At 37.1% G+C, this 25,578-nt stretch overlaps 1 protein-coding gene across 1 annotated transcript; it reads right to left on the bottom strand.

Moving 5' to 3' along the window:
- Positions 1 to 2,705: 2,705 nt before the first annotated feature.
- Positions 2,706 to 4,563, bottom strand: LOC122028148 (pentatricopeptide repeat-containing protein At2g36730-like). The gene has a single exon (XM_042587170.1). The coding sequence runs from the start codon at positions 4,531 to 4,533 to the stop codon at positions 2,998 to 3,000; it is 1,536 nt and encodes a 511-aa protein (XP_042443104.1). The 5' UTR covers positions 4,534 to 4,563; the 3' UTR covers positions 2,706 to 2,997.
- Between the last annotated feature and the right edge of the window lie 21,015 nt (positions 4,564 to 25,578).

Raw genomic sequence — 25,578 nt, 5'->3', positions numbered from 1 at the left:
TGAAGATGATCGATTTAATTCCACGAAATTTTTTTATCGATTATCATTATATATCAAAAAATATTTACAACAGAAATTCGATTCTTAGATATTTTAGAAATTAAAAAAGTGTTCTACCGCTGCACTATTGACTAATCCAATGCCCATTCTTCTCTCATATGTCGAAACAACTGGTATAGCTTGAAATCATTAAGCCTCTGAAATCTTTCAAGTTCAGGCTTTAAGAAGTGACATTATTTTTCTTTCTTGTGGTTATAGATATTCTTTAGAAACAGAAGTGATGATACTACAATCCTTCTCTCATATTTTTCCACTATTTCTTTAGTGGCTTTGGACACACCTTCAAACAAACACTAATGTTTGAAGACTCTGAGTCAACATGTCTCTCTTTGCTTTATCCTTCTCCAGTCTTCACTCTTGAGGCTTTTAGTTTGTCATGGAATATTCTGGACATTCTGCACTTATAAACTTGAAGGGGGTTCCTTAGTCTGTAGGACAACTTTTGGGGAACATTCTTGCCCTTGATGCTGCACCTTGTAAACCAAAGGAGGCACTTGACCACCAACAATAGAGGGGGACAACTCAAAAAACATGAAAGGTTGTATTCCTAAAGCCATACAATTAAGTGCAATCACTTTTCTTTTAATTTTTAAAAGTCCGTCCTTAAATTGGATCCCGTTGTTTCATAAATACTAGTGTCATCGTGCACACATTGCATGTGCAATATAATAATATATAAATTATTTGGATTTTTGAAAATCCGAATTATTTGGATTTTCTAGTATCATTAATTATTTGGGTAAGATTCGTCAGATCCATGCAATAATGACTATTGTAACGGGCTTCCCTATGTAAAAAATTATTTTAATTTAATATTATACTTGTCTTAGTAAAAAAAATTGAGAAAAGTATATTTTTTAACATCGTCGGCCTAAAATATTTATAGAAGCTTTTTTGATCATAATGTTGTCAATTCTAATATATAGGACTAAAGAGAACTATATTTTTTTTTTATATAAAACAACCAGAGAAAATTAATGATGAGAAAAATTCATAATAATACGTTGTAGCTGAGTCTTGAACTCTGAATCACTGATTATTTCGCTTGTGGAATTACTAATAAACCTTGAAATTATTTTTAGTGTAAATAGAAAAAAGGACATTAATGTAAATACATTTTAAGCTTTACCAAAATTAGTTAGTAAAGGGGGAGATTTTTAATAAAATATATTAAGATAGTAATATATATATATAAACAATTTGCTACATAAAACTTTCATCAATATAAAATACTAAAAAAAAATCATACCACATTGGATCAATTATACGAGGCAAGATCTCCTGAACCACTTTTTATAGTCCAAAGGATGTGCCACTCGCATTTGCGGTCGGATCGCGGCCGCGATACGACCGCAAATGGTTGCGATCCCTTTCTAGGTTCATCATCTTCATCAGATTATAGTTTTTATTCGGAGCAGGCGGTCGGAGGTCGCCTGGATGGCACCCTCGCTCGGCGCCATCACCGGAGACCTTCGAACGACCTCTGGCCGCCCACTCCGAACAAAAATTATAACCTAGTAGGGATGATGAACCCAAAAAGGGATCGCAACCATTTGCGGCCGGATCACAATCATGATTCGACCGCAAATATGAGTGACACATCTCCTGGACCATAAAAAAGTGGTCCAAGAGATGTGTGCTCCAATTATACACCACCTTAGTTGTTTCATTTGTATATTTTAAAAAAAAAACAATAACTCTAATAAATTTTAAATTTAAATTATTTAAAATTGATAGTACAAAAAACTAAAAAGAGGAGTATAAACAAATGAGGAAAAATTAAAAGGACACTTATTATCATGAAAATGATACTTTATTTTTGTAAAAAAGAAAAGAGGTATTTTTTTTTGTTTTTTGGTTTTCATTTTTAATTTCCCATTACAATAAATTTAGTGAAAAATTACTTTTCTTTTATATAAAAATTATCAACAATTGTGATAAGAGTATAGTAACTCTCATCAAAATTGCTAGACTAATATAATATTTGATTAAAATTATTACAAGAGTATCGAAGCAATTTTAATTAACTTGAAGCAATGAAACAATTTTAATTAAATTGAAAAGTAATATTTTTATATAATTTGACTCTATGTAAAATAATTTTATCAAATTAGATGTTAAGGACCGGTGCATGAACCGGTTAATGTGAGATCCCGAAAAAAAAATTAGACCATATTTAACTGTACACAATCTTATTTTACATTTTACAATCGAATTGTTTCTACGATAGACCTCAAAAGTTATGTAATTACACCTTTACTGCTTGCGCAAAATAGAACTAGAGTAAAAATATTTTTTGATAATAAAAATCAATTGGAACATCTTTTTATTTGTTTATTTATTTATTTAAATAAATGAGAGCCAACATAAATAATAATAATAATAATAATAAGAGATGCATTTTTATTTTTTCCATAAATAAATCATTTAAAAAAATACAGTAAAATTTAAAAGAATAATTAAAAAAATTAACCCTAACTGTTTATTATCTTCTTGAAAATATTTTTCAGAACTTAATTAATGTCCAAATGATCCTCAAAATTTTATTTTGTTGTTAAAATACCTTTCTTTATCTTAAGATTAATGTTTTGATTTTAGACCATATCGAAAATATTTGTAAATCATTTGGCGACTTTCTAGAGTAATTGCCCTGAATTTTGAATTCTGTACTAAATTACATAAATACAAATACAAATTTAGTTTTATTATATGTAAATAAGTTACTGATCTGTCCAATCATCACCCAACACGTGGCCTCATTCCATCCCCCACTCTGCCTATCGTCTCTCCCCTTCCCATCTCGTCGCCTTCCTAATCCCCTCGCAATGGTCTTGCCGCTCCTCTTCCGTCCACCTCCGCCGTCGGCGGCGGCGAAAGGTCATGGCTTGCTTCTCCCTGAACAGGTTACCAGTATTCCCTCAAACTGACACTTCATGTTCATGTCGAATCCATAGAGATTTCATATCGCTCTTTCATGTTCAACTTTAGTGCATTCAGTATGATCAAAATACTCTTGTAACCATTACTACAATAATTGTCTCCTGAGATGAATCTATGCATCCCTCCGCCCACTTCTATGCAGCTCTCCCCGGGTGCCTTCCTCAAACCTTCCTCCCTCATCCTCCTCCTAACCTTCGCAGCCTCATCCCACGACCCCTGGTCCGAGTACATATTCGCTGCCATTATGTAGTTCCCGACTCTTCTAGGTTCCAACTCTAGCAATCTTCGCTTCGCCTCTTGACCGATACCGGTTTCGTCTTTCTCTGGATGCAACTGGCAAGTACTCAGCAGTGTCCTCCAAACTACAGCATCAGGCTCTATGGGCATTCGCTGTACGAAGTCGTAAGCCTCCTGTAGGTGGCCGTTGCGGCCCAGCAAATCGACCATGGCACTGCAATGTGACATCCTTGGTTTGATCCCATGCTGCTCGATCATCTCGTGGAAAAGCCTGAGGCCGACATCGACTAAGCCGGCATGGCTACAAGCAGAGATCACTCCTAGAAATGTGACGTAGTTGGGCTCGACGAAAGCATGCTTCATTTCGTCGAACAGCTCGATGGCATTGCGAGCCAAACCGTGCTGGGCTAGCCCCAGAATCATGGCACTCCAAGTCCACACATTCCTCAGCGGCATTCTGTCGAACACCTGGCCGGCGCATTTCAGGGCTCCACATTTGGCGTACATGTTCACGATGGCGGTTCCCAGCTGAACATTAGTGGCTAATCCGCTCCCAGCGATGCGGCCGTGGAGCCATCTCCCGTAGCTCAAGCTCCCAAGCTCCGCCGAGGCGGAGAGCAAGATGACGTAGGTGGTCTGATCCGCATCGAACCCACACCGCCTCATCCGATCGAAGATGCCGGCGCATTCCTCCGCCATGGAATTTTCGGCGTGGGCTGTAAGAATGGTGTTCCACGAGACCACCGTCCAGAGCGACATTTCCTCGAACAACTGCCGCGCCTCGTCTATCCGGCTGCAGGAACTGTAGAGGCTGACGAGGGCGTTCTGGACGTAGACAACGGCGTCGACGCCCCGCTTCGCGGCGTCAGCGTGGGTTTGGATGCCAAGTCGGAGAGCAGCGAGGCGAGTGCAGGATTTGAGGACAAAGGGGAAGGTGAGCTCGTTAGGTGTGGCGCCGCCGCCGCCGCCGCCGCGGCGCATGAGGAGGAAGTGGAGGATGGATTCGTAGGGGAGATTGCGGTCGGTGAAGGCGCGGATGAGGTGGTTCCAGGAGGAGGAAGAAGGATCGGGGAGGGAGAGAAGGAGGGAGCGGGCGTAGAGGAGGTCACCGAGGGGGGAGAGGGCGCAGAAACGGAGTAACTCGCTGGCGAGGAAGCGGTCGGAAGCGAGCCCGGAGGAGAGGAGCCGGGCGTGGATTTGGCGGAGCTGCGCCATGGAGGAGCAAGATTGGAGAAGGGAGAGGCATCGCTGCTTCATGCGAGTCGCCAACACAATGGCTCGTGAAACACTCCGCATAGATATAAAGGAAAACTACCTGTTTTATTTGAACCATGACGTCTTCAATTAAGGGGTTGAATCGCTGCTTCGTCCGACAGGATCGTAATTAGTCAGATAGTAAGAAGGGTTAGAACCCGAGTTTTTTTTTAAATGAATTTCATGAACGAAATAATAACTTAAATCGAGAAAACATGGTATATGATCTAGTTTTATTTAAAAAAATAGTATAATACATAAGCATAAATTAAAAATGACAAGGAATCTGATTGAATAGTCATATCGTATTGTCGATTTGATCCTTATAAAAAAGATGTAGCGTAAAGAAAAGTCTTCCAAGGAGCTTAGAGGATGACGTCGCCGATAAGCTCTAGGTCAATAAAGAATTAAAAGCTCTGTCAAGTAGGAATTCAATCTATTATCCACCTATAGATACTAACGGATTGGGCTGAAGGATTTTACATATTAAATTCACATCCAATAACTCGAAACCCAATGACCTTAAGTTAAATCACTTAACTGGTTTTGGTATCATAAGTCTCTTAAATTACATGTCATCTTACCTTAAGGGAAATCCAATAATCTACCACTTGAGCTATATGTGATTATATACAACACACGAATATAACTTTAGTTGATATCATATTTTATGGGTACAAGGTATTCTTGTAAATAATCTGGTTTATTAACTTCATTAGTATAAGACTAAAGAAGTCATGCTACTGAATATGATCATAACACGCCCCAACAGTAATTACAATAATAATGTCATTAATAACATATATCGAGATGTGGATGTGCTGAGTAAAAATTACATGAAATGTGATCACTACATGCCAATTTTCAATTGGTCTCAAGATGACCTCAAAAGAGATCAGATCATATTTACAAAATACTTTATGTTAAACTGCAACAACAAATTATGATCCAACTTTTATAATTCTAAAGGAATCTGTATTATATTTACAACCATCAAATGCTAAACAACGACAGTAAATCATGATACCATAGTCAGAATGTCAAATAAATATATAAATTCTCATTAATATTTTAAACTTTGAGCATATACAATAATCAAAACAAAATGTTTTTCTTTATTAACATAGAATAATAAAATAATACAAATTTCAACTAAATGAATTCTTCTTCCATAAGAAGAACTCTCATATCCACTATATACGCATGAAACACTTTAGGCACCAAGTGTTTAGTGAGTAGATCGACCAACATAGAAACTGTGCTAATGTGCTCTAACATGATTTGACAACTCTGAATTTTTTCTTTAACCGCTAGAAACTTGATGTCGATGTGCTTAGACTTTGACAAACTACGATTGTTCTTGGCATAAAGTTTTGCGGCTTTATTATCACAGTAGATCATCAGTGGCCTATCAATGTCATCAACGATATGCAATGTTGTGATGAAGTTCTATAGCTAAATTCCGTGATTGGATGCTTCGTAGTATCCTACCAACTCTGCATTCGTAGTAGAAGTGGCTAGTAGTGTTTGCTTGACGCTCTTCCAAGATATAGCCTCTCCAACAAGCATGAAAATATAGTTCGAAATAAACCTCCTACTATCCAAGCATCTAGTAAAATCAAAGTCTAGCTAATCACCTCTAAGTGATCTGACCTCCGATATGTGAGCATATGTCCTTTAGTTCTTTACAAATACCGCATCACTCTCTTAACCACTTTCCAACATATCTACCTAACATCTCCACTTAAATTTTATATCTGGTAGAGTACAAACTTGTGCATACATGAGACTTCCCACTGCTGATGCATATGAGAATTGTTTCATATCCTTTATTCAAGTTCAAACTGTGAACATTGTTGCAAGCTAAACTTGTCATCGGTTGACACTTGTGTATCACTAGGTGTATAGTTATGCATACTATACCTTATAAGCATCTTTTCAATATAGGTCTATTGTGAAAGTTCAAGAATGTCTCTTGAACGATCACGATAGATATATATGGCTAAAACAAAGGACGCGTCATCAAAATCTTTTATTTCAAATTTACTAGATAGAAATAACTTGGTTTCATGCAGTAGACCCTTATTATTACTAGCAAACGATATATCATCCACGTACAAAATAAGTATAATAAACTTACTCCTGTTGAACTTGACATATATACACTGATCAACGAGGTTCTCTTTAAAACTATATGAGATAACCACTTGATCAAATTTTTTGTATCATTGACGGGACACTTGTTTCAAACTATAAATGAACTTCTTTAATCTACATACTAGGTGCTTTGAGTCCTTAGACTCAAAGTTCTCTGGTTGCACTATATATATAGATTTCTCTATATCTTCATTGAGGAATACAGTCTTTATGTCCATTTGATATAACTTCAAATTATAATAAGTTACAAGTGTCATAATTATCCTAAGGGAATCTTTCATTGACACATGTGAGAAAGTCTCCTTGTAATCAATATTTTTTTTCTGAGTGAATATCTTGGTAACAAGACGAACCTTATACTTTTTTATATTGCCCCATGAAACTCGTTTGATTTTAAATATCCATTTACAACCAATGAGTTTCTTACCTTCAAACAATTCGATAAGTTCCTAAACGTCAGTCTGTTATAGACTTCAACTCTTCTTGTATAGTATTAATCCACCTTTCAGAGTTAGAACATTATTTGACTTCTTGGAAAGATGTAGGATCACTTTCCAACCCTATGTCAAAATCATGCCCTTAGAAATAAACATAATCATGAGAATCCATGGTTCTCTGTTCCTTTGTGGATCACCTTAAAGACACTTGTTTTTGAGATGGTTGATGTACTTGCTCATTAATATGAGGCAATACCTCAATTTTAGTGGCAGACTCCTCCAGTTGTATTAGAGATGTCATGAGAATATCTTAGTTTATTATACTTATTGGATGTGCAATATTCATAATGTGTGGTATGACAACCATACTGCTACTGATCGCACTAGTAGTGATCACAAGAGGATTGCCAACGTTTTCCTCAAAAGATACTTTCCTAGTTTTATTACTCCTACTATTCTCAATGAATTTAGCATTTCTCGTTTCGAAGAAGGATTTATTAGAGAGATCATAAAATTTATACTCTCCTAACTTCTCAAAGTAACATGTAAAATTGCAACTAACTATTCTTGAATTTAGTTTTCTTTTATTAGGCCTGTAAAGCCTAGCTTCAGCTAGACAACCCTAGACGTGTAAATAACTAATGCTAGGCTTCCTACCCATCCACATCTCGAATGTGATTTTCGTTATTGCCTTACTAGTACTCTATTGAGTAGATAAACTACAGTTTTGAGTGCTTCACCCCACAAAGACTCTGACAGAGAAGTAAAAATTATCATATTTCTTACCATATCTTTTAGGGTACGATTGTGACATTCAGCTACACTATTCTAACTGGGATTATCAAGCATGGTATACTAAAGCACAACCACACACTTAGCAAGATAATTTGTAAAAGGTTCTGGATATTCACCTGATCCATCATATCGACTGTAATATTAACCTCCACAGTCAGATCGGACGACTTTAATTTTCTTACATAGTTGAAATTCAACTTCGACTCTATAAATTTTAAACATATCCAAAGATTGTGATTTCTCATGAATAAGGTACAGATGGACAAATTTGAAATAGTCATTTATGAAGCTAATAAAATATGTGTGTTCATTCCAAGATGCCTTAGGGAATGATTCACAAATGTCCGTATGTATTAACTCTAAAATGTCATTACAATGGCTAGCCCCCTTATTTTTTTTGTTAGCGGTCTTTCCCTTAACACTCTATGCAGACATCAAAGGCTGAAATGTCAAGGGAATCAAGAATTCCATGTGACATTAACATTTCTAGGTGTTGTTTGGATATATATCATAAATGCTTATGTTACAACATGAAAGAATTCTTGTCGATCAATTTATATTTTATACCTATACTATGCATTATTACGTTAACAACCATAGGAGTAAAAATGTTCAATTTACAAAGCTTATCAACTAAGAAACCATTATCAACCAACACTAAATTAATGAAAATACTAAAAATTCCATTTCTAAATGAACAAGAATAACATGATGTGTCAAAATAATAAATTGAAATTAAATTTCGTCGAAAAGGTAGTACAATAAATGTATTTTTAAATCCTGAAAGACATTGGTTTCTAAACAAAGCCTAAAAATATCAATTGACTCAACTTTAGCCTTCTTTCTATTCCCCGTATAGATGTATCTTTCACCATTAAGCAGAAGTCGACTCTTGAGACAATCATGCATAGTGACACTTATGTGACTAGTAGCACCGGTATTTATCCACCAACTGTCAATGGATACAATAGCTAAATTGATTTCCAAACTAAAAAAATTAAGAAATTTACCCTCTTTTGCATGCCAGTTGACGTACTTGAGGTAATCTTTCTTCATATGACTTTTCTTATTGCAAAAGAAACAAGTAGACTCCTTATCTTGCTTTTTGCGCTCCTTATGACTCTTGTCTCCAGAATCTTCAGTTTGTTTCCCTTTTCCTTTCTTATTGATCATTTTTTGCTTTTTGCTCGCACTTTGAGAACCAGATGCTAAGTAAGCATTCTCAAATGTCTCAATCTTTAGTCTCCCCTCCTCTTACACACATTAAGTAATGAGCTCATTCAATGTTCACTTTTCCTTTTGAGTATTATAAAATATCTTAAAAAGAGTAAATCATGCAGGTAGAGACATTAAGATGAAATGCACTAACATACTCTCAGACATATTGAGTTTTAGTGCTTTCAGACTTGTCATTATATTAGACATCTCTATTATCTACTCCCTTACGTTTCTTTTACCATTGTACCACATGGTTATCAACTTTATAAGAAGTGTAGTAGTTTTGACCTTTTCATTTGAGATGAATCGATTTGTCAGTTGGTCTAGGAAACTCCTAGCATCTTCTCCCTCTGTTATTGAGCCCTTTATTGGTGTTGGTATGGAAAGTCTCATGATATTCAAACACATGCGATTTGATTTATTCTACAGCTGAAATTCATCCCTCTGCTCTATAGTGCTAGCACTAGTCAGAGGCACGAGACGATTATTCCTTAATGCATACTATATAATTTAAATCCATGCAACCTAAGACTACGATCGCATATTTTTCCATTCAGCAAAATTTGAATCAGTTAATGTTGGGATGTCATTAATACTAACAGTTATAGATTACACTGAAATTAAAGCGAGAAATTTATTTAAACTCATGATTTAATTAAAACAAAAAACATGTATAAATTCAAGTAATAAATACACAAGAGTATGTAAATAAAATAAAATTTTTAAATGTATATTAATGGACTATTTATGAGATATTAAATACAACATTACATTTTACTTTGTGGACTAAAATATAATTTGTTAGTGGTACTCTCTGATATAACTCAAGTTTTAATTGATCACATAATGTGTCTTTCTTTAGGCCGACCCATTGTGCACGTAATATGATACTTTATATGAGTTATATTTTAGTCCATAGCTCACAACCACCTTAATCAGCCACATAATATGTCTTCTTTTAGGCCGACATATTTTGTACACGATCTTAATAAAATAATATTTTTTTATTCTATAATTGTAAGCTATATTATGCATATATCTGACATAAAAATAATCTTTATTTGAGCGATTACTCTTAGTATAGATATACGTCTATCAATACAAAATATACTAATCTACCTAAGATGTCTTCCTTTGACATAATAATTTAACTTAGTACCATGTTATATAGATAAATTCAAAAAAATATAAAAATTTTAACCGAACATATAAGTATTTAATCCGCCTTAATAACTTTAAATTAGATTATTAATCGATTCATATTATATCATAATTAATTGATTTATGTAATCAAATATCAAAGTCGATTTACCTAATCAAATATCGATTGATACCATATATGGCCAATATTATCAATTTGAGAGAAATTCTCTGATTGAGTGAATCATGGACCCACCCTTCTTTCTGTGTTCCTTCAGCATGCAGAGTTTCTATGCAATTAATTTTTTTTATTTAACATCAATTTATGCATTTAATGAAACACACTGTTTAATGCCATTGTCATGCATGCAAATCGATTAGAATTAAATTCTAATGGATTGAAAAAATAAATTGAATCAACTCATTAATGATTCTTTACCCTTTTAATCGATTAGAAAAATTCTAATAGATTGGTAATCAATTCTGTAAAGCTTTTAATCGATTATTGAATAACTTTAATCGATTAGGAACATAATTGGATTTCAATCCTAATCGATTGAAATAATCAATCGATTAGTTGATCGATTTCAATCAAATCTATCATAATTTCAACTTGTTAATTGATTAATAGTAAAATTTTACCGTGACTCAAGATTTTTAATCGATTAAAAAAAAAATTTCAATCAATCAGAGAATTTTTAATCGATTGACCGATCAATTCCGGATGATTCTATTCACAATTTAGGCTTATAAATTAGCTGACCAAGTCAATTGATTAAGCCATCGCAATTTGATTTAAAAATTAGGTTAGTATGACGGTTCTTCCACCGTTCTTTGTGTTCTTCATAGAAACACGAAAACCTCATAAAATAAGCCTATTCTAATTCTTTCTTACATGTTTTTCGAGGATCCAAAAATTGTGTTATATTAGAAAAACTTGATCTAGCATAAAAAATAAAGATCGATGCAAAACTCAACCTTTACTACCATGAAAACGATGAAACAGAGTCTTGGCTCCGATACCAATTGTTAGAACTTGAGTTTTCTCTTAACTGTATGAATTTTAGGAACAAAATAAGAACTCAAATCGAGAAAACACAAGACATGATCTAGTTTCATTAAAAAACATGGCATAATACATAAGCATAATAAAAACAACAAGGAACCTGATTGAAGAGTCATGTCATTGTTTTTAGTGTCGTTGACCTATCATTGTGGAAGAAGATGCACTGGAAAGAAAGGTCTTTCAAGGGACTTAGGCAACGACGGTGTCGAAAAGCTCTAGGTCAATAGGGAACTAAAAATTCCGTCGAGATTAACCTAAACCCTTGGGGACCCCCCCTTTTTATAGGAATCCAATATGTTATCAGCGTATATATACTAACGGATTGAGCTAAAGGGTTCTACACATTAAACTCACATCTAATAATCTGAAACCCAATAACCTTAAGTTAGATTACTTAATAGGTTTCAGTATCGCAAGTTTCTTAGATCTAAGCCCACCTTAACACACTGTTTGGGAGGAGGTGAGGGAAGGGGAAATAAGGGGAAAGGAATTTGAAACCCTGTTTGGGAGGAAGTGAGCTGAGGAAAGGAAAGGTAAGGAAGGGTAAGCTTTATGATCGGTTTATCGTTTACCCGAAGGCATGGATCAAGGAGGGAAAGGAATCTACCATGGAAATATATCCTCAGAGGAGGGAATGGAAAGACGAAAGAAAGAAAAAAAAAATAAAAGTAAACTACATAAGAGAAAGGGAAGGGAAGCAGAGGAAGGAAAGGTGAGTGACGCCATAACCTCTTCGTTGTTTGACTTCCTGTGGCGAGGTCATGATCACTGCCTTGCTGCAAGGTCGCAGATGAGGTGTGAGGTCGTAGCTGCGACCTTGCGGAGAGATCGTGCCTCGCTCGTGGCGTTGGGCGAGGTAGCGCGTCGCTCGCAAACACGAGGGAAGTCACTTATCTCCCCGCAACCTCGTTGCACGATAAGCACGCGCTAGGCAAGGCCATGGCCGGTGAGATGCACTCACCCACGACCTCACAGAGAGGTCACTTCTCGCCCTCGACCTCGCGGCGCGATGCCGTTGTCGACTACATTATCATCACACATTAAACTAGAAAATTCTTGTGAATAAATGGAAGTAGGGTCAGGCCTGACAGAATCTCTACTCTCCATCTCTCCATTGGAGTTCTGTGCGTGTAACTGATTGATGGACGATGCAATATGATCCAATTGACTCTGAATATTCTGTATCCTTGCAAATTGTTGCTCTTGATGCTCTCTCATTTGTTGAATAACTGTTGGGACCTTGACGTCCGCTAGAGGGGGGTGAATAGCGGCTCACCCAAATCGTTCGCTTCCTACGTTGTTAGCTTGCGCAGCGGAATAATACAAAAATAAACAAGCTAAACAAAATACAAGACAAGAAAGAATGCAAACCAAGCTACACGATCATTTACGTGGTTCGGAGATAAAGCTCCTACTCCACGGCGTGTCCGTAAGGTGGACGATCCCTATCCGTCGGTGGATTACTCCCCGGAAGACCTCCGGCTAGCTCAAACTCCTTGTGGGTGGAGAAACCTCACCACAAACTCACCAAGACCTCTTGGACACAAGGAAAACTCTTGAGCACTTGTAGACTACTAATTAGACCTTAACCAAGTCTAATTTCGTCACCTTGGCCGGCCATACCAAGCTCCTTCTTATAGAGCTTGGAACAAATCAGAACCTGATTTGCCCGTTACCAGTCGACTGGTCCTTGCACCAGTCGACTGGTGCCAGCCCAACGGCTATCTCAACGGCTCTGCTACAGTACATCAGTCGACTGCTACAGTCACCAGTCGACTGCTACAGTACTTCTACAGTAACGCTACAGTACTGCTACAGTACGCTACAGTAACCCTAATTCTAGGATTTTGCCTCGAGTACATTCACTCAGCACTCGTTCTCGCCCCGACCAACCTAGACCTAGCCTTCTAGCCTCTTCCATCAGCCTTGCGTCCCTCGGATGCCTCCCCATCCTTCACGTCTTGCCTTTGGAGCTTCCATCGGCCTTGTCATTGTTGTCGGGTCTTCCTTTGCCAAGAGGTCGCGCCTCCGGGACTTCATCCATTGCCAAGTCACACTTGGACTTACGTTGCCAAGACTACATGCTTGGACTTACACCGCCAAGACTCATCCTTGGACTTTCCTCCTTTGCCAAGATCACACTTGGACTTACGTTGCCAAGACTACGTGCTTGGACTTTCACCGCCAAGACTCACCCTTGGACTTTCCTTGTTGTACCTGTATCCTGCACACTCACAATGCATATCAAATACAACAATAAACCTAACTTAAACCTTTGCCCAAACATCAAAACTTAGGGCACCTAGATTGCTCCAACAATCTCCCCCTTTTTGATGTTTGGCAACCTGTTTAAGTTAGGGAAACATAAATGCAATACATATGCAAATAAATATGCAAATCAACTCATGCATAAATAATGAAACCTAAATCCCTAGGCTCCCCCTTCACCTAAGCTCTCCCTTGAGTTAGGATTTCTCGCAAAGGTAAACTTCTCCCCCTTTGCCTAAACAATCGCTCCCCCTTCACCTAAGTTCTCCCTCGAGTTAGGATTTCTTACAAAGGTGTATAGGTTTCCCACTTAAACCTAGACTTCTCCCCCTTTGCCATACATCAAAAAGAGCTCCAACAATATCCCAATTGTTGAAAACATGTCATCCAAATTGACCCTAAACTCATGTATTTATCCCCCATGGATCTCATACATTTAAACGAGTTGACACGGTCAAGAACAACGTTGAAAAACACTTTTAGGCTGGTATCAGTCGACTGAACTAGGTACCAGTCGACTGCCCCCTTCGACAGAACCTTACAGAAGCATTCTGTGGTCGAAATCTACTGTTACCAGTCGACTGGTCTTGGCACCAGTCGACTGCCCTCATAAAAATGAGCTTACAGAGACATTCTGTGCTCAAAAACACTGTTACCAGTCGACTGGTATCTGCACCAGTCGACTGGCACCCTATTTCTGAAAAAATCAGCATTTTCTGACCAACTTCAGAAATGCACCAGAAATTCTACAGACCTCCAAAAAATCTCAAATTTTGTGGAGAGGTCTATTTTAACCTTGTCTACTTGGGAAAAATATATATAAAAATATATTTATCACAGATCCTAAGATTGACACAAAACATAAAACTAGCTAAAAAGTTCAATTGAACCTTGACTTAAAGTCCTAGTTTTGGCTTCCTCTTGATGTAACTGCCCATACTAAACCATAATGCATCACTAGCATTAGTTTATATGACATCTATACATCAAAAACTAATTTTCATGCAATATGAACTCAATTCATATTTCTATGCATGAAACTCAACTCAATTGTGTCAACCCACTATGTTAGAGACTTAAGTTCGTCTCCTAACCACTTGGCACATTTGATAACCCATCTACCATGGGTCCCAAAGGCTCTTCCTAACCTTAGGAATCTTAACCTTAGTCACCTCCCTTGGTGACTCATTCACTATAGCTAGGTCACTTCGATGCACCTCGGGTGACACTTGACCTACTAAACTCTCCTTCTTAACCTTAGACACCTTGTCTTTGATTAATTTCTTCTTGTCCTTAATCTTGGACACCTCATCCTTGCTATAATTATATACTACCCTAGCATATTCCTTCTTATTGGCCTTGGATGACTCTCCCTTGTCCTTGGTAACACCTCCCATACCAATGTCATGTGATACCTTAACATTTGACGTCCTTTTGGTCTTGGAAAAGATTTTTATGTTTTAAAGGAGTAACTCCTCCTAAAAACATGGTTAAACTTCTATCATTGCACCAACAATGACTTGGGGTTCCTAAATAATTAGGAAAATCAAAACTTGAAGTTTTGAGGTTAAAAATTCAATAATGAAACTAACCTCAACCGAAACTTCACTTTGGTTTTTCTTAACCAAACCATACTTGTTTTCATCATGAAAACTCATGTAGACATTATTTAGAGTATACTTTATCAAGGAAAAATAGTTTTCTATGAAAATACTTCCTATTTTCAAAGATTGACACAAATTTGAAAACTCTTGAAAATTTCAATGTTTTCTCCTAATTTGTGTCTAACTTTCCAATGATGATTACTATCAAAAGATAGTCTTCACCAAGGTTTTTCAAAAGTATTTTGAAATCATTTTTAAAACCAATATCCAACCACGTTCTTTGAGCTCAATGCACATGACTTGTACATTAGCTTTCCCAATGATTGGAAGACACATAACTATGTGTTTTGATGAACCTAAAACTCAACAAGATGCACTAGATCAACATCTTGAGTTTAGTTCACCATCTTAACATCTCACTTATATCTAACGTGTATTAAAACACATACAAGTCACCTTATAGTTCTTTGTGAGATGTATATTTGGTCTTGCCCTAAACTAAGGGATCATGCATCTCTATCTAGGCATTGTAAAAATCATGATCATCCATCTAGGATGCCACTTGATATAATCCCTCTTGTTGGGATATTTACCATTTATAATAGATGCCATTTGTCCTTAAATAACAAGGGAATTAAAGTAATGCATGATGTTACATGGCATACATCAAAATAAGCAATTTTCAAAATGAAAAGCAAGCTATAGCTACATGATGTATGTATGACATGACATGACATGGTATTTTTATATTTTTCATAATAAAATATGAATGCTAAATATAAATATGATGTCATGACATATGATAGGCAAACAAAATATGGCAAGTTAGCATAAATAAAATTTACCTAGATTACCTATCTAAGTATTCTTAACCCTAGCTAACTCAAAATTTAACCCTAAATTGCCCATGATTTTCCATGAAAATGCCAAAACCCAATTTTGACATTTATTTTTCCTTTCTAAATTTGTGCCATTTTAACTTAAACAAATTTCTCAAAGTATGGTACATTTTACTCTTTCCAAGAGTAAATGAAATCAAATTAAAACTTAGATTTGCCTTTTACCTTTTAAGAAAATATCAAAACTCCAACTTGGCATTTCTTATCCTTTTCTAAATGTGTCAATTTAAATTAAGTTCAAAACCTCAAAGTTTGACACATTTCACTCTTCCAAAGAGTGAACATCTTACATTATGACCTAGATTTTTCTTTAATTACTCTAAGAAGATACCAAAATCCCAATTTGGTATTTCTTATGTTTTTCCACATTGCGCCAATTTAATTCAAACATAATTCCTTAAGATTTGCCACATGTTACTCTTTTCCAAGAGTGACAATTTGGATTAAGGTTTACATTTCCCTTAATTCCATAAGAAAATGTCGAATTCTAAATTTGGCATCACTTTTGCTTCTCTCTAGTGTGTCAATTTAAATTAGATTTAACTCCTCAAATTTTGACACATTTTACTCTTTCAAAGGGTAACACTTATCATCCTTTTCATTTTCAAAGGTTAAAAATCACTTTGAAAATGCTCTCAAGTGTCAACTTTCCCAATGTTGGGTTAACTACCTTTCCAATTGGAGTTGACACTCTAAACCCATCTAGGGTGTAGAGAATATGTTCCTAGGAACCCAATACCTATTGGTGCTCCTTGGATGCTCTAGGTACTCACTAGGGATGACTTCCCTAGATACCTTCCTAACGACCTTTCTTGGCTTCTTAGAAGCCTTGGTCACTTCCACTAGGTCACTTCTAGGGTTAACTCCCTTTGTAACCTTATTTGTGACTTTATTAGGCCTTTTTGGAGCCTTAGTCACATTGGTCTTGCCAAAAATACTCTTAGGGATTCCTTCCCTAGTATCTTTAACTTGACCTCTAAACCTAGGGTTGGTCCCATAACTATATGGAACCCTATGAAAAGAAGTCACATCCTTCTTGGTTTTAGGTTTGTATCCCAAACCTCTATAGCCATTGGATGGCTCTTGTCTAGCTTTTCTTAGGTTATGCTCATTTTGACCCCTAAGAATATTTTCCATTCTTGTTAAGGTCCTTTCTAAATTATCAAGTCTTGTCCTCAAGACTTGATTTTCTCCCCATAAATCTCTAGATTTTGGTTTTTCATTAAATCCTTGAGCATTTCTATTTTTAGGCATATATCTAAAATCCTTGGTGTTATTGCCTAAGTTGTTATTTACCTTCCTAACCTTAGGTGTGGTAAATCTAGCATAAGGAGGAATATATTTATCCTTAAGGTTATCATGCCTCCTATTCTCATGATAAATAGCATTAAGATGATAAGAGTTATTTCTAGCATGCTTTTTATCATATGTCAACGGAATGGATTCATTAAATGATACCTTGGTTTTTACCTTGGAAGCTCCCTTCTTCTCCCACTTCTTCAAGTGCGCCAATTTCTTGAGCTCTCCTCTCCTTGGGCACTTTGTGTGGTAGTGACCCACTCACCACATGTAAAGCACCTAATGTGTTTCTTCTCCTTCTTCTTCTTCCTACAACTCACATTAGTTTCTAAATTAACTTTAGTGAGTTTAGGGTTTACCTTCTTGAGCGAAGGACACCTACTCTTGTAGTGCCCCATCTTACCACACTCAAAACATTTGATGTGGTCCTTTGTGCTCTTCTTGGTAGTTGAACTAGAGGGTTGAACTTCCAAGATCTCCTCTTTCTCGGATTTCTCTTCTTCCTCTTCACTTGAAGATGTGGACTCTTCCACTTCTTCATCTCTTGAGGATGTGGAAGATCTCTCCTCTTCCACCTCTTCCTTCTCTTTCTCTTCCTCCTCTTCCTTTTCCTCCTCGAATGTTGACCTCTTGTCAACATCGGATTGGTCCTTCTCTTCTTGGACCAATGAGCCATTTTCCTTGGGCTCTTCCACTTCTTGGATTTTTATAGGGTCTTCATGATAGGCAATGATTTTTTTCCAAAGATCACTTGCATTTGTGGTTTCACCTACACTCAACAAAATATTAGAAGGTAGTAAATTATTCAAAATTCTCGTTACCTCCTTGTCTGCCTCCGATTGCTCTCGTTGCTCTTCGGTCCAATGCCGAGGTCGGAGGCATTTACCCTTCTTGTCCGTAGGAGCTTCAAATGGGTCACTCAAGACAACCCATTGGTTCCAATCCATTTGGAACCATGTCTCTAACCGCTTCCTCCAATAATTGAAGTCTTCTTTGTCGTACGGAGGTGGAATTCAGATATCCCATCCGAGTGGTCCTTCGGACTCCATCTTCTTCTTCCTCTAGCTTCTTGCTCTCTTGGCAGTTAGTCCGTAGAAGAGCGCCCTCGCTCTGATACCAATTGTTGGGACCTTGACGTCCGCTAGAGGGGGGTGAATAGCGGCTCACCCAAATCGTTCGCTTCCTACGTTGTTAGCTTGCGCAGCGGAATAATACAAAAATAAACAAGCTAAACAAAATACAAGACAAGAAAGAATGCAAACCAAGCTACACGATCATTTACGTGGTTCGGAGATAAAGCTCCTACTCCACGGCGTGTCCGTAAGGTGGACGATCCCTATCCGTCGGTGGATTACTCCCCGGAAGACCTCCGGCTAGCTCAAACTCCTTGTGGGTGGAGAAACCTCACCACAAACTCACCAAGACCTCTTGGACACAAGGAAAACTCTTGAGCACTTGTAGACTACTAATTAGACCTTAACCAAGTCTAATTTCGTCACCTTGGCCGGCCATACCAAGCTCCTTCTTATAGAGCTTGGAACAAATCAGAACCTGATTTGCCCGTTACCAGTCGACTGGTCCTTGCACCAGTCGACTGGTGCCAGCCCAACGGCTATCTCAACGGCTCTGCTACAGTACATCAGTCGACTGCTACAGTCACCAGTCGACTGCTACAGTACTGCTACAGTAACGCTACAGTAAACCCTAATTCTAGGATTTTGCCTCGAGTACATTCACTCAGCACTCGTTCTCGCCCCGACCAACCTAGACCTAGCCTTCTAGCCTCTTCCATCAGCCTTGCGTCCCTCGGATGCCTCCCCATCCTTCACGTCTTGCCTTTGGAGCTTCCATCGGCCTTGTCATTGTTGTCGGGTCTTCCTTTGCCAAGAGGTCGCGCCTCCGGGACTTCATCCATTGCCAAGTCACACTTGGACTTACGTTGCCAAGACTACATGCTTGGACTTACACCGCCAAGACTCATCCTTGGACTTTCCTCCTTTGCCAAGATCACACTTGGACTTACGTTGCCAAGACTACGTGCTTGGACTTTCACCGCCAAGACTCACCCTTGGACTTTCCTTGTTGTACCTGTATCCTGCACACTCACAATGCATATCAAATACAACAATAAACCTAACTTAAACCTTTGCCCAAACATCAAAACTTAGGGCACCTAGATTGCTCCAACAATAACTTCATTGAATTTCCACATTGATTCTTCAATTTGTTCTTATGCATCCTCATACCTATTCCGTTGCTCCATAGGTAGGTAGGACTGATATTCACGCTGATAATACTGAGTCTGAGGCTGATCATAATAATTTTCCATCCCGTCTCCGAAATACGGATAATATGGATCCATGGTAAAAAGAATTTCCTGTTCTTACACTGACAATTATCAAATAAAATTAGAAGACTCAGGAACAAATAAATTCAAACACATGGATATATAAGCATGAAAGCAATCAAAACAACATTTTTTTTAAAGTTTTCAAAAATAATGAACAATCCTAAAATTACTACAATTTTTTTTATCCCCGGCAACGGCGCCAAAATTTGATAACGATGTCTGTCACACTTATAAATCAAATTAACAATGTATTTCCACTGAACCCCTTAATTTCGTAATAATGTTGTAGTAATGAGCCTAGGATCGAACCTCAAGGAACTAACGGTAGGATGTAATTTTAGGATCATATTTTATTCTCATTTTTGGGGGTTTTAATATGGAATTGGGGGTTTAAACTTGAATCTAAATCTAACAAAAGTGAAGCACAGTAATAAAGAAATTAATCTAAAGCAAGAGTGAAACCTAACTATGTGTCAATGATCAAACCATAATGCATTGTCACCCTACATTATAATTAAACCATCAACACACTTAAACTAAATATGAGATAGCGAAACGCAATTAAATCTGATCTACAACACCAATTAAAACCCTAGCTTGAACTTAACAACCTAACAATTAAACAAACACCAAATAAGACTTAAACTAAGCAAGGTAATGAAATGCTAGATTACTTGCTAAAACATAACAAACATTAAAAGGAATCTGTTCTAAGTTATAAAACAGTAGAAAAATGAAATAAAACCCTAAACCAATCCATTCTCACAATCAATCTATCAAACAACACATTCTTGCCGTCACACAAGAGTGCCGAAGTCGAGAACACCCAACTCCGGACCTCAATGGAGCATCTCAGCTGCGTATTAACTCGAGGATTGCTCAATAGTGCTGACGGACCACCTCCGGTGAGCTAGAACAACCCTAAACCCACTCAAGTGCCGAAAATCTAGAAATCTTCAAACCTTGACCTCTGAATCTGGAATGGAGGCTACGGATTGCGGATTGTGGTGGGATGAAGCTCAGTAACACTAGAAGACCACCTCCAAATGTTTCTGATGGGAATTGGAGTCGCCGATTGGAGGACCACCTCCAAATCTAGCTAAAACAGAGGCTTGCCGAGAGAAGACTTCCACCGGAGGGAACACTCGCCGATGGATCCAGATGATCGGGATGACGATGCCGTGAAGCTCTACAATGAGATTGAAGCTTGAAAGAGTTGATCGGAGAAGGAAAGGGGCCGGAATTCGGAAGAAACGCCGCGGGATGAAGCTGTGCGGAGGACTCGACGAAGAGAATGTACTGTAGCTTCTCTGTTTTGAATCAAATCTCAGATCTGATCGGACGACTGGGATGCTTCGGAGCTAAATCAACAGTGAAAGTTTGCCTAAAATCCGATCCGGAGGTACTGATCTTGAGCTAGGGTCTGGATGTACTCTCCCTTAGGTCGGATCGACCAGATCTTCACTGGATGGTTCAGATCTGCCCAATCTTCGATGAACGGTCCAGATTAATTCAGGCTTGATCAATGGCTGTATGAACTCAGATCTGAATCAAAACCTCTGGATCTTCATTTATGGCCGAGATCTCCTCCTCATTAGGTTGGATGGGCCAGATCTTCAATGGATGACTTAGATCTGCTTGATTGTAGATGAACGGTCCAAATAACTCCAAGGTTTGATCTTCTCGTTTCAACTCCGATTCGAGCACAAATTTGGTCCAAATAGATCCAAATCCAAGATCCTTTGATGCCTCCAAAATAAGAATCAAATATTAGCATCAAATAACACAAAAAATAAGATAATTTGCAATTAAGTCAAAAAATAAAGATAATGCATGAAATATGATGTAACCATGGTTTAAACCTATAAAATCAACATCAAACCATGCGTATATGAATCAAAATAATACAGTAAAATCATGGTTATCAAATCCCCCACACTTAGTCTTGAACGTCCCGTGCAAGTAAAGAAAACTAAAAATTATCTCCACAAAAAATTCCCTAGCAATACTTAGAAGATAGTAAAAAGAATTTAACTAAGACCATCTAAAGATCACAAACAATCATGAATACAATCCAACAATAATCAGTAAATATGGTAGTTTCAATCCAATTGAAAAATTGAGCAAGTTGCAATCTCACAAGGGATTTACTTATTCTAACTCTCATACTCAAAATTGCATATATGTGGAGCTCACTCAATGCAACTCACAACATTTCACTACCATAAGCTTGCTTATTTTCTAATTCTCCACCACTATAAACATAGCATACATGAATCAAAAAGATTTATCAGCAAGAATTGGAATGGAATAAAAAAGAACAATGAAAGTGAATGAAATAGGTAAAAGAAAAGAACTCAATGAAAAATTAAGGAGATGAGAGTATTGGAGGAATATACTTGATGAGTTGACCAATTTGATGTAAAAAGAGATGAATACCATTTGTCGTTACCAATTCAAAAGATCAAGCTAACCTCTCCTTCAATTTGATGGCAATATGAAATTCTTGATACTCTATCTTCACACTTGATACACTTAGTCTTTGCCAAATTCCTGCACTAACTTTTTTTTTCACTGTTTTTAACACTTCAATTCCCGCACTAAACTCAAATAATCTCAATCAGCTTATAAAGAAGAGTTCCCTCCCCCACACTTAAAACATTGTCCGTCTCGGTCAATGCAACAAATCTTAGAATCAAACAAAACAATCAAAGATGCAAGGTTCTGCTGTAATCTGTGAATGAATTCAGATTACAGTAATCTACCGCTACAGATTCCAGCATCAAGAATTGTGAGTCAAAGAAGATCAAAATTTCAGCTCCAACACTCCATTGCATTCTGAATTCTGCAATCTTCAGAAACGGCAAGGTAAAGAACAGAATTCAGCAACAAATTCATACATGGTTTCATTTCTGCAGATGTTGCAGAATTCAATACCTAGAGAATTCAGCTATAATCAACATAGCTCCAACAACTTCAATCTATAATCCACATTCTGTTTTCTGATTTCTGCAGTTTTTACCCTTTTCTCCCTATGCTTCTGTGGTGTTTAGCATTTTCATTCTACAGTAAGTATAAGATAGCACGGATTTCTGGATTTCTGGTTTCAAGAATCCTCTTCCAGGAAATCAAAATAGGAGCTAGTTTCTATCTCAATTGCAGGAATTGTGAGTCAATGAGAACTTTTGGTACTGCTATAGCATGAATTGAAATGATGTAATTCCAAAGCAAACTCTATCCAAACATCTAGCATAAATTGTAATCCTGCACTAAAATCTACACAAATTCAGAATAACAGTTCAGAACATCTTGCACTGCAGTGTAGCCACATAAATTGAGATTTCTGTTGGAAAACAACTTCGGTAAGAGTTGCTAAATTCTGCTAACAAAACAGTAGGTTCCACTCCGATTGTTTCAAAAATTCTAGACAATTTCTTGCACCTTAAATGCATACTTAGAAACAAAATTTGTCAAATGAGAATTCCTGAATTTCAGAAACTAGCATAAGCAGATATTTCCAGGAATCAACATTGCCTATACTATTGCCACTTTTCCATCTTCAAATAATCTCTACACTATTCTGTAATCCTCATTCCATCTTTTCTCATTGTGTACCTTAGTTCTTAATTCCAGAATTGAGATTTCAAGACAACTTGAAACAACTTGAAGCAACAGAACAGTAGATTCCACTTTCATCAGTAACTTAACAGATTAATTTCAGTAAGCCTGGTTGGATTCTGAAATCTGTATAACATAATTTCTTTCATTCCTCATTCTGCATATCATACTTCCAAGAACCACATATGGAATTTCAGCACCAGCTACAAAGACTCTAGAATGGAGTTAATCTCTATAATTCATGAACTCATAGCTCAAATTCAGATATCATTCCAAACAACTTAGAAATGAAGCTGCAAAATATCAAGGTTTGGATCTATGATCTCCAGCAGATCCAGTTCTACACTTATTACTTCCCAATTCCTTGCTGAATGCTAGTTATATTCATTCAGAAATCAATTCACTATAGTCAAATGCCTTGAATTTCTGCCTTCACAGTTTCAGAGATCTCCAAATTCTGAAAGCCAACTTCTACATGTCCATCTATTTTTGAGTTAATAAAAGAATTTCTTGATACTCAACCGTTGTGCTACTAAACTCAGCTAATGAATTCAATTTCAGCTTAAATTGTGCATGCAGAACTGCAGCAGATCCTCAGCCTCTTGGAAGTCCATTCTCAGAAACTCGAATATGAGATTATACTCTGTAATCTGCTGTTTCTGATTCCAATTACAGAAATTGTGAGTTAACAACATTTCAAAACCCATTTTCAACCTATGCATTTCTGTTTAAAACTCAGCTCCACAATTTTGTTCACTTCGCAGATTGATCACAAAATTCAGCAATAATCAATCACAACTCCAAAACTAGAAAATCAAATTTATTTCTGCAACTCACAACTTCATAAATAAAAGTGCATTCTGCATTTCTGTGCATTTCTGGTTCTGTTGATTGTACCCAATTCCAACAAATCGACTTCTGCACTTGAATCTTTGTGCACTGGTTTCTTCATACAAATCATTGTACGTGATTGCAGAAACTAACTATACAACTAGCAACTGTAATGCAGCTGGCCAAATCAGCAATTTTAACAATATGCAGTTCTGGTAAGCTTAAGAAACTGATTCAAGATCACACCAGAATTCATCTCCAATCCAATCGAGACAGTTTGAAGTTTAAGCTGCAGAAACTCAAGTTTTCTAGAATTGTAAATCTGAACTGTTTCATCTTCAAAAACTCTTGGTACTGATCAACAAATAGGTTGAAAGATTGGCACACAAATGTTGAAGTTGACACATGCAGAACTGGTAATGAGGCTTTGTAGAAGTCAAAATTCAGTTTCTCCAGATAATGCAACTTAAGTAGTTAGAACAATTAGAAAAAAAATTTCTTGCTCTCCTCAGCCTTTAAGATGTAAGCTGCTGTGAAGAATTCCAGCAGAATCTCTGAAATCAGCAGCACTTACAAAACATCTGATGTGAATTTCAATTTGTTGCTTATTTTGTCCAACTTCTGATCTGCCCTAACAATCTCATTTCGAAAGCATGCTCCTCAAATCTAAATCACAGCTAACTCAGGTTCCAAGACTTCAAGCACTCTGATTTTTTTCTTTTATCAAAAATCTACAGCTTAGTATCCAGATTCAGACTTGGAATTTCAATGGAGCTTCAGCCCAATTTATTAAAATTTCAGTTTGGTAAAGGGAATCATTTGACACTCAATTGATAGGCACTTAGTTTCATATTGATGTTGATCACAAATAGCATAAAGAATTAGCACAAAACTTATATCAAGCACTCTGATTCTAATCCTGCAGCTTGTACAGAATTCCAGCAATTCAACATTTGTTAACTTTCAGCAACTCCTTCCTTTGAACTAATCATTTACTGGTTCTTTTCTTGCATAATGCTACTCAGCTTGCCAGATGGATTCTCATTTGCTTCAGCATTGCCATACAACTCGACTACTGCAATCTAATCCTCTAGCTGAAATTCCTTGAGTTTATTCAGTTTCAGCTCCAAGCATTGCAATGATAGGATTTAAATTCGAGTTATTGCTGATCATCATTAACCTTAAAAGTTGGCACTATGCAGGTGTTAGAGGAAATAACCGCTTCATCCAATTCCAGAATCCTCCCTTGAAAACCATACCAATTTGCTAAGTCCTGCACTGCCATTTCCAAAAGATTCCTTTAATTCCAGATGCTGTGAGGTTCCAGTACTAACAAGTACAACTTCTTTGGAAATTCATATTAACAATTTGTTTGTCTTATCACAAATGTTAACCTTCCTCACAC

This window comes from Zingiber officinale, chromosome 1A (assembly GCF_018446385.1).
Source record: "Zingiber officinale cultivar Zhangliang chromosome 1A, Zo_v1.1, whole genome shotgun sequence".
NCBI lineage: Eukaryota > Viridiplantae > Streptophyta > Magnoliopsida > Zingiberales > Zingiberaceae > Zingiber > Zingiber officinale.
Note: the sequence above shows the minus strand (reverse complement) of the source record. Positions and strands in the feature narration are given on the sequence as shown.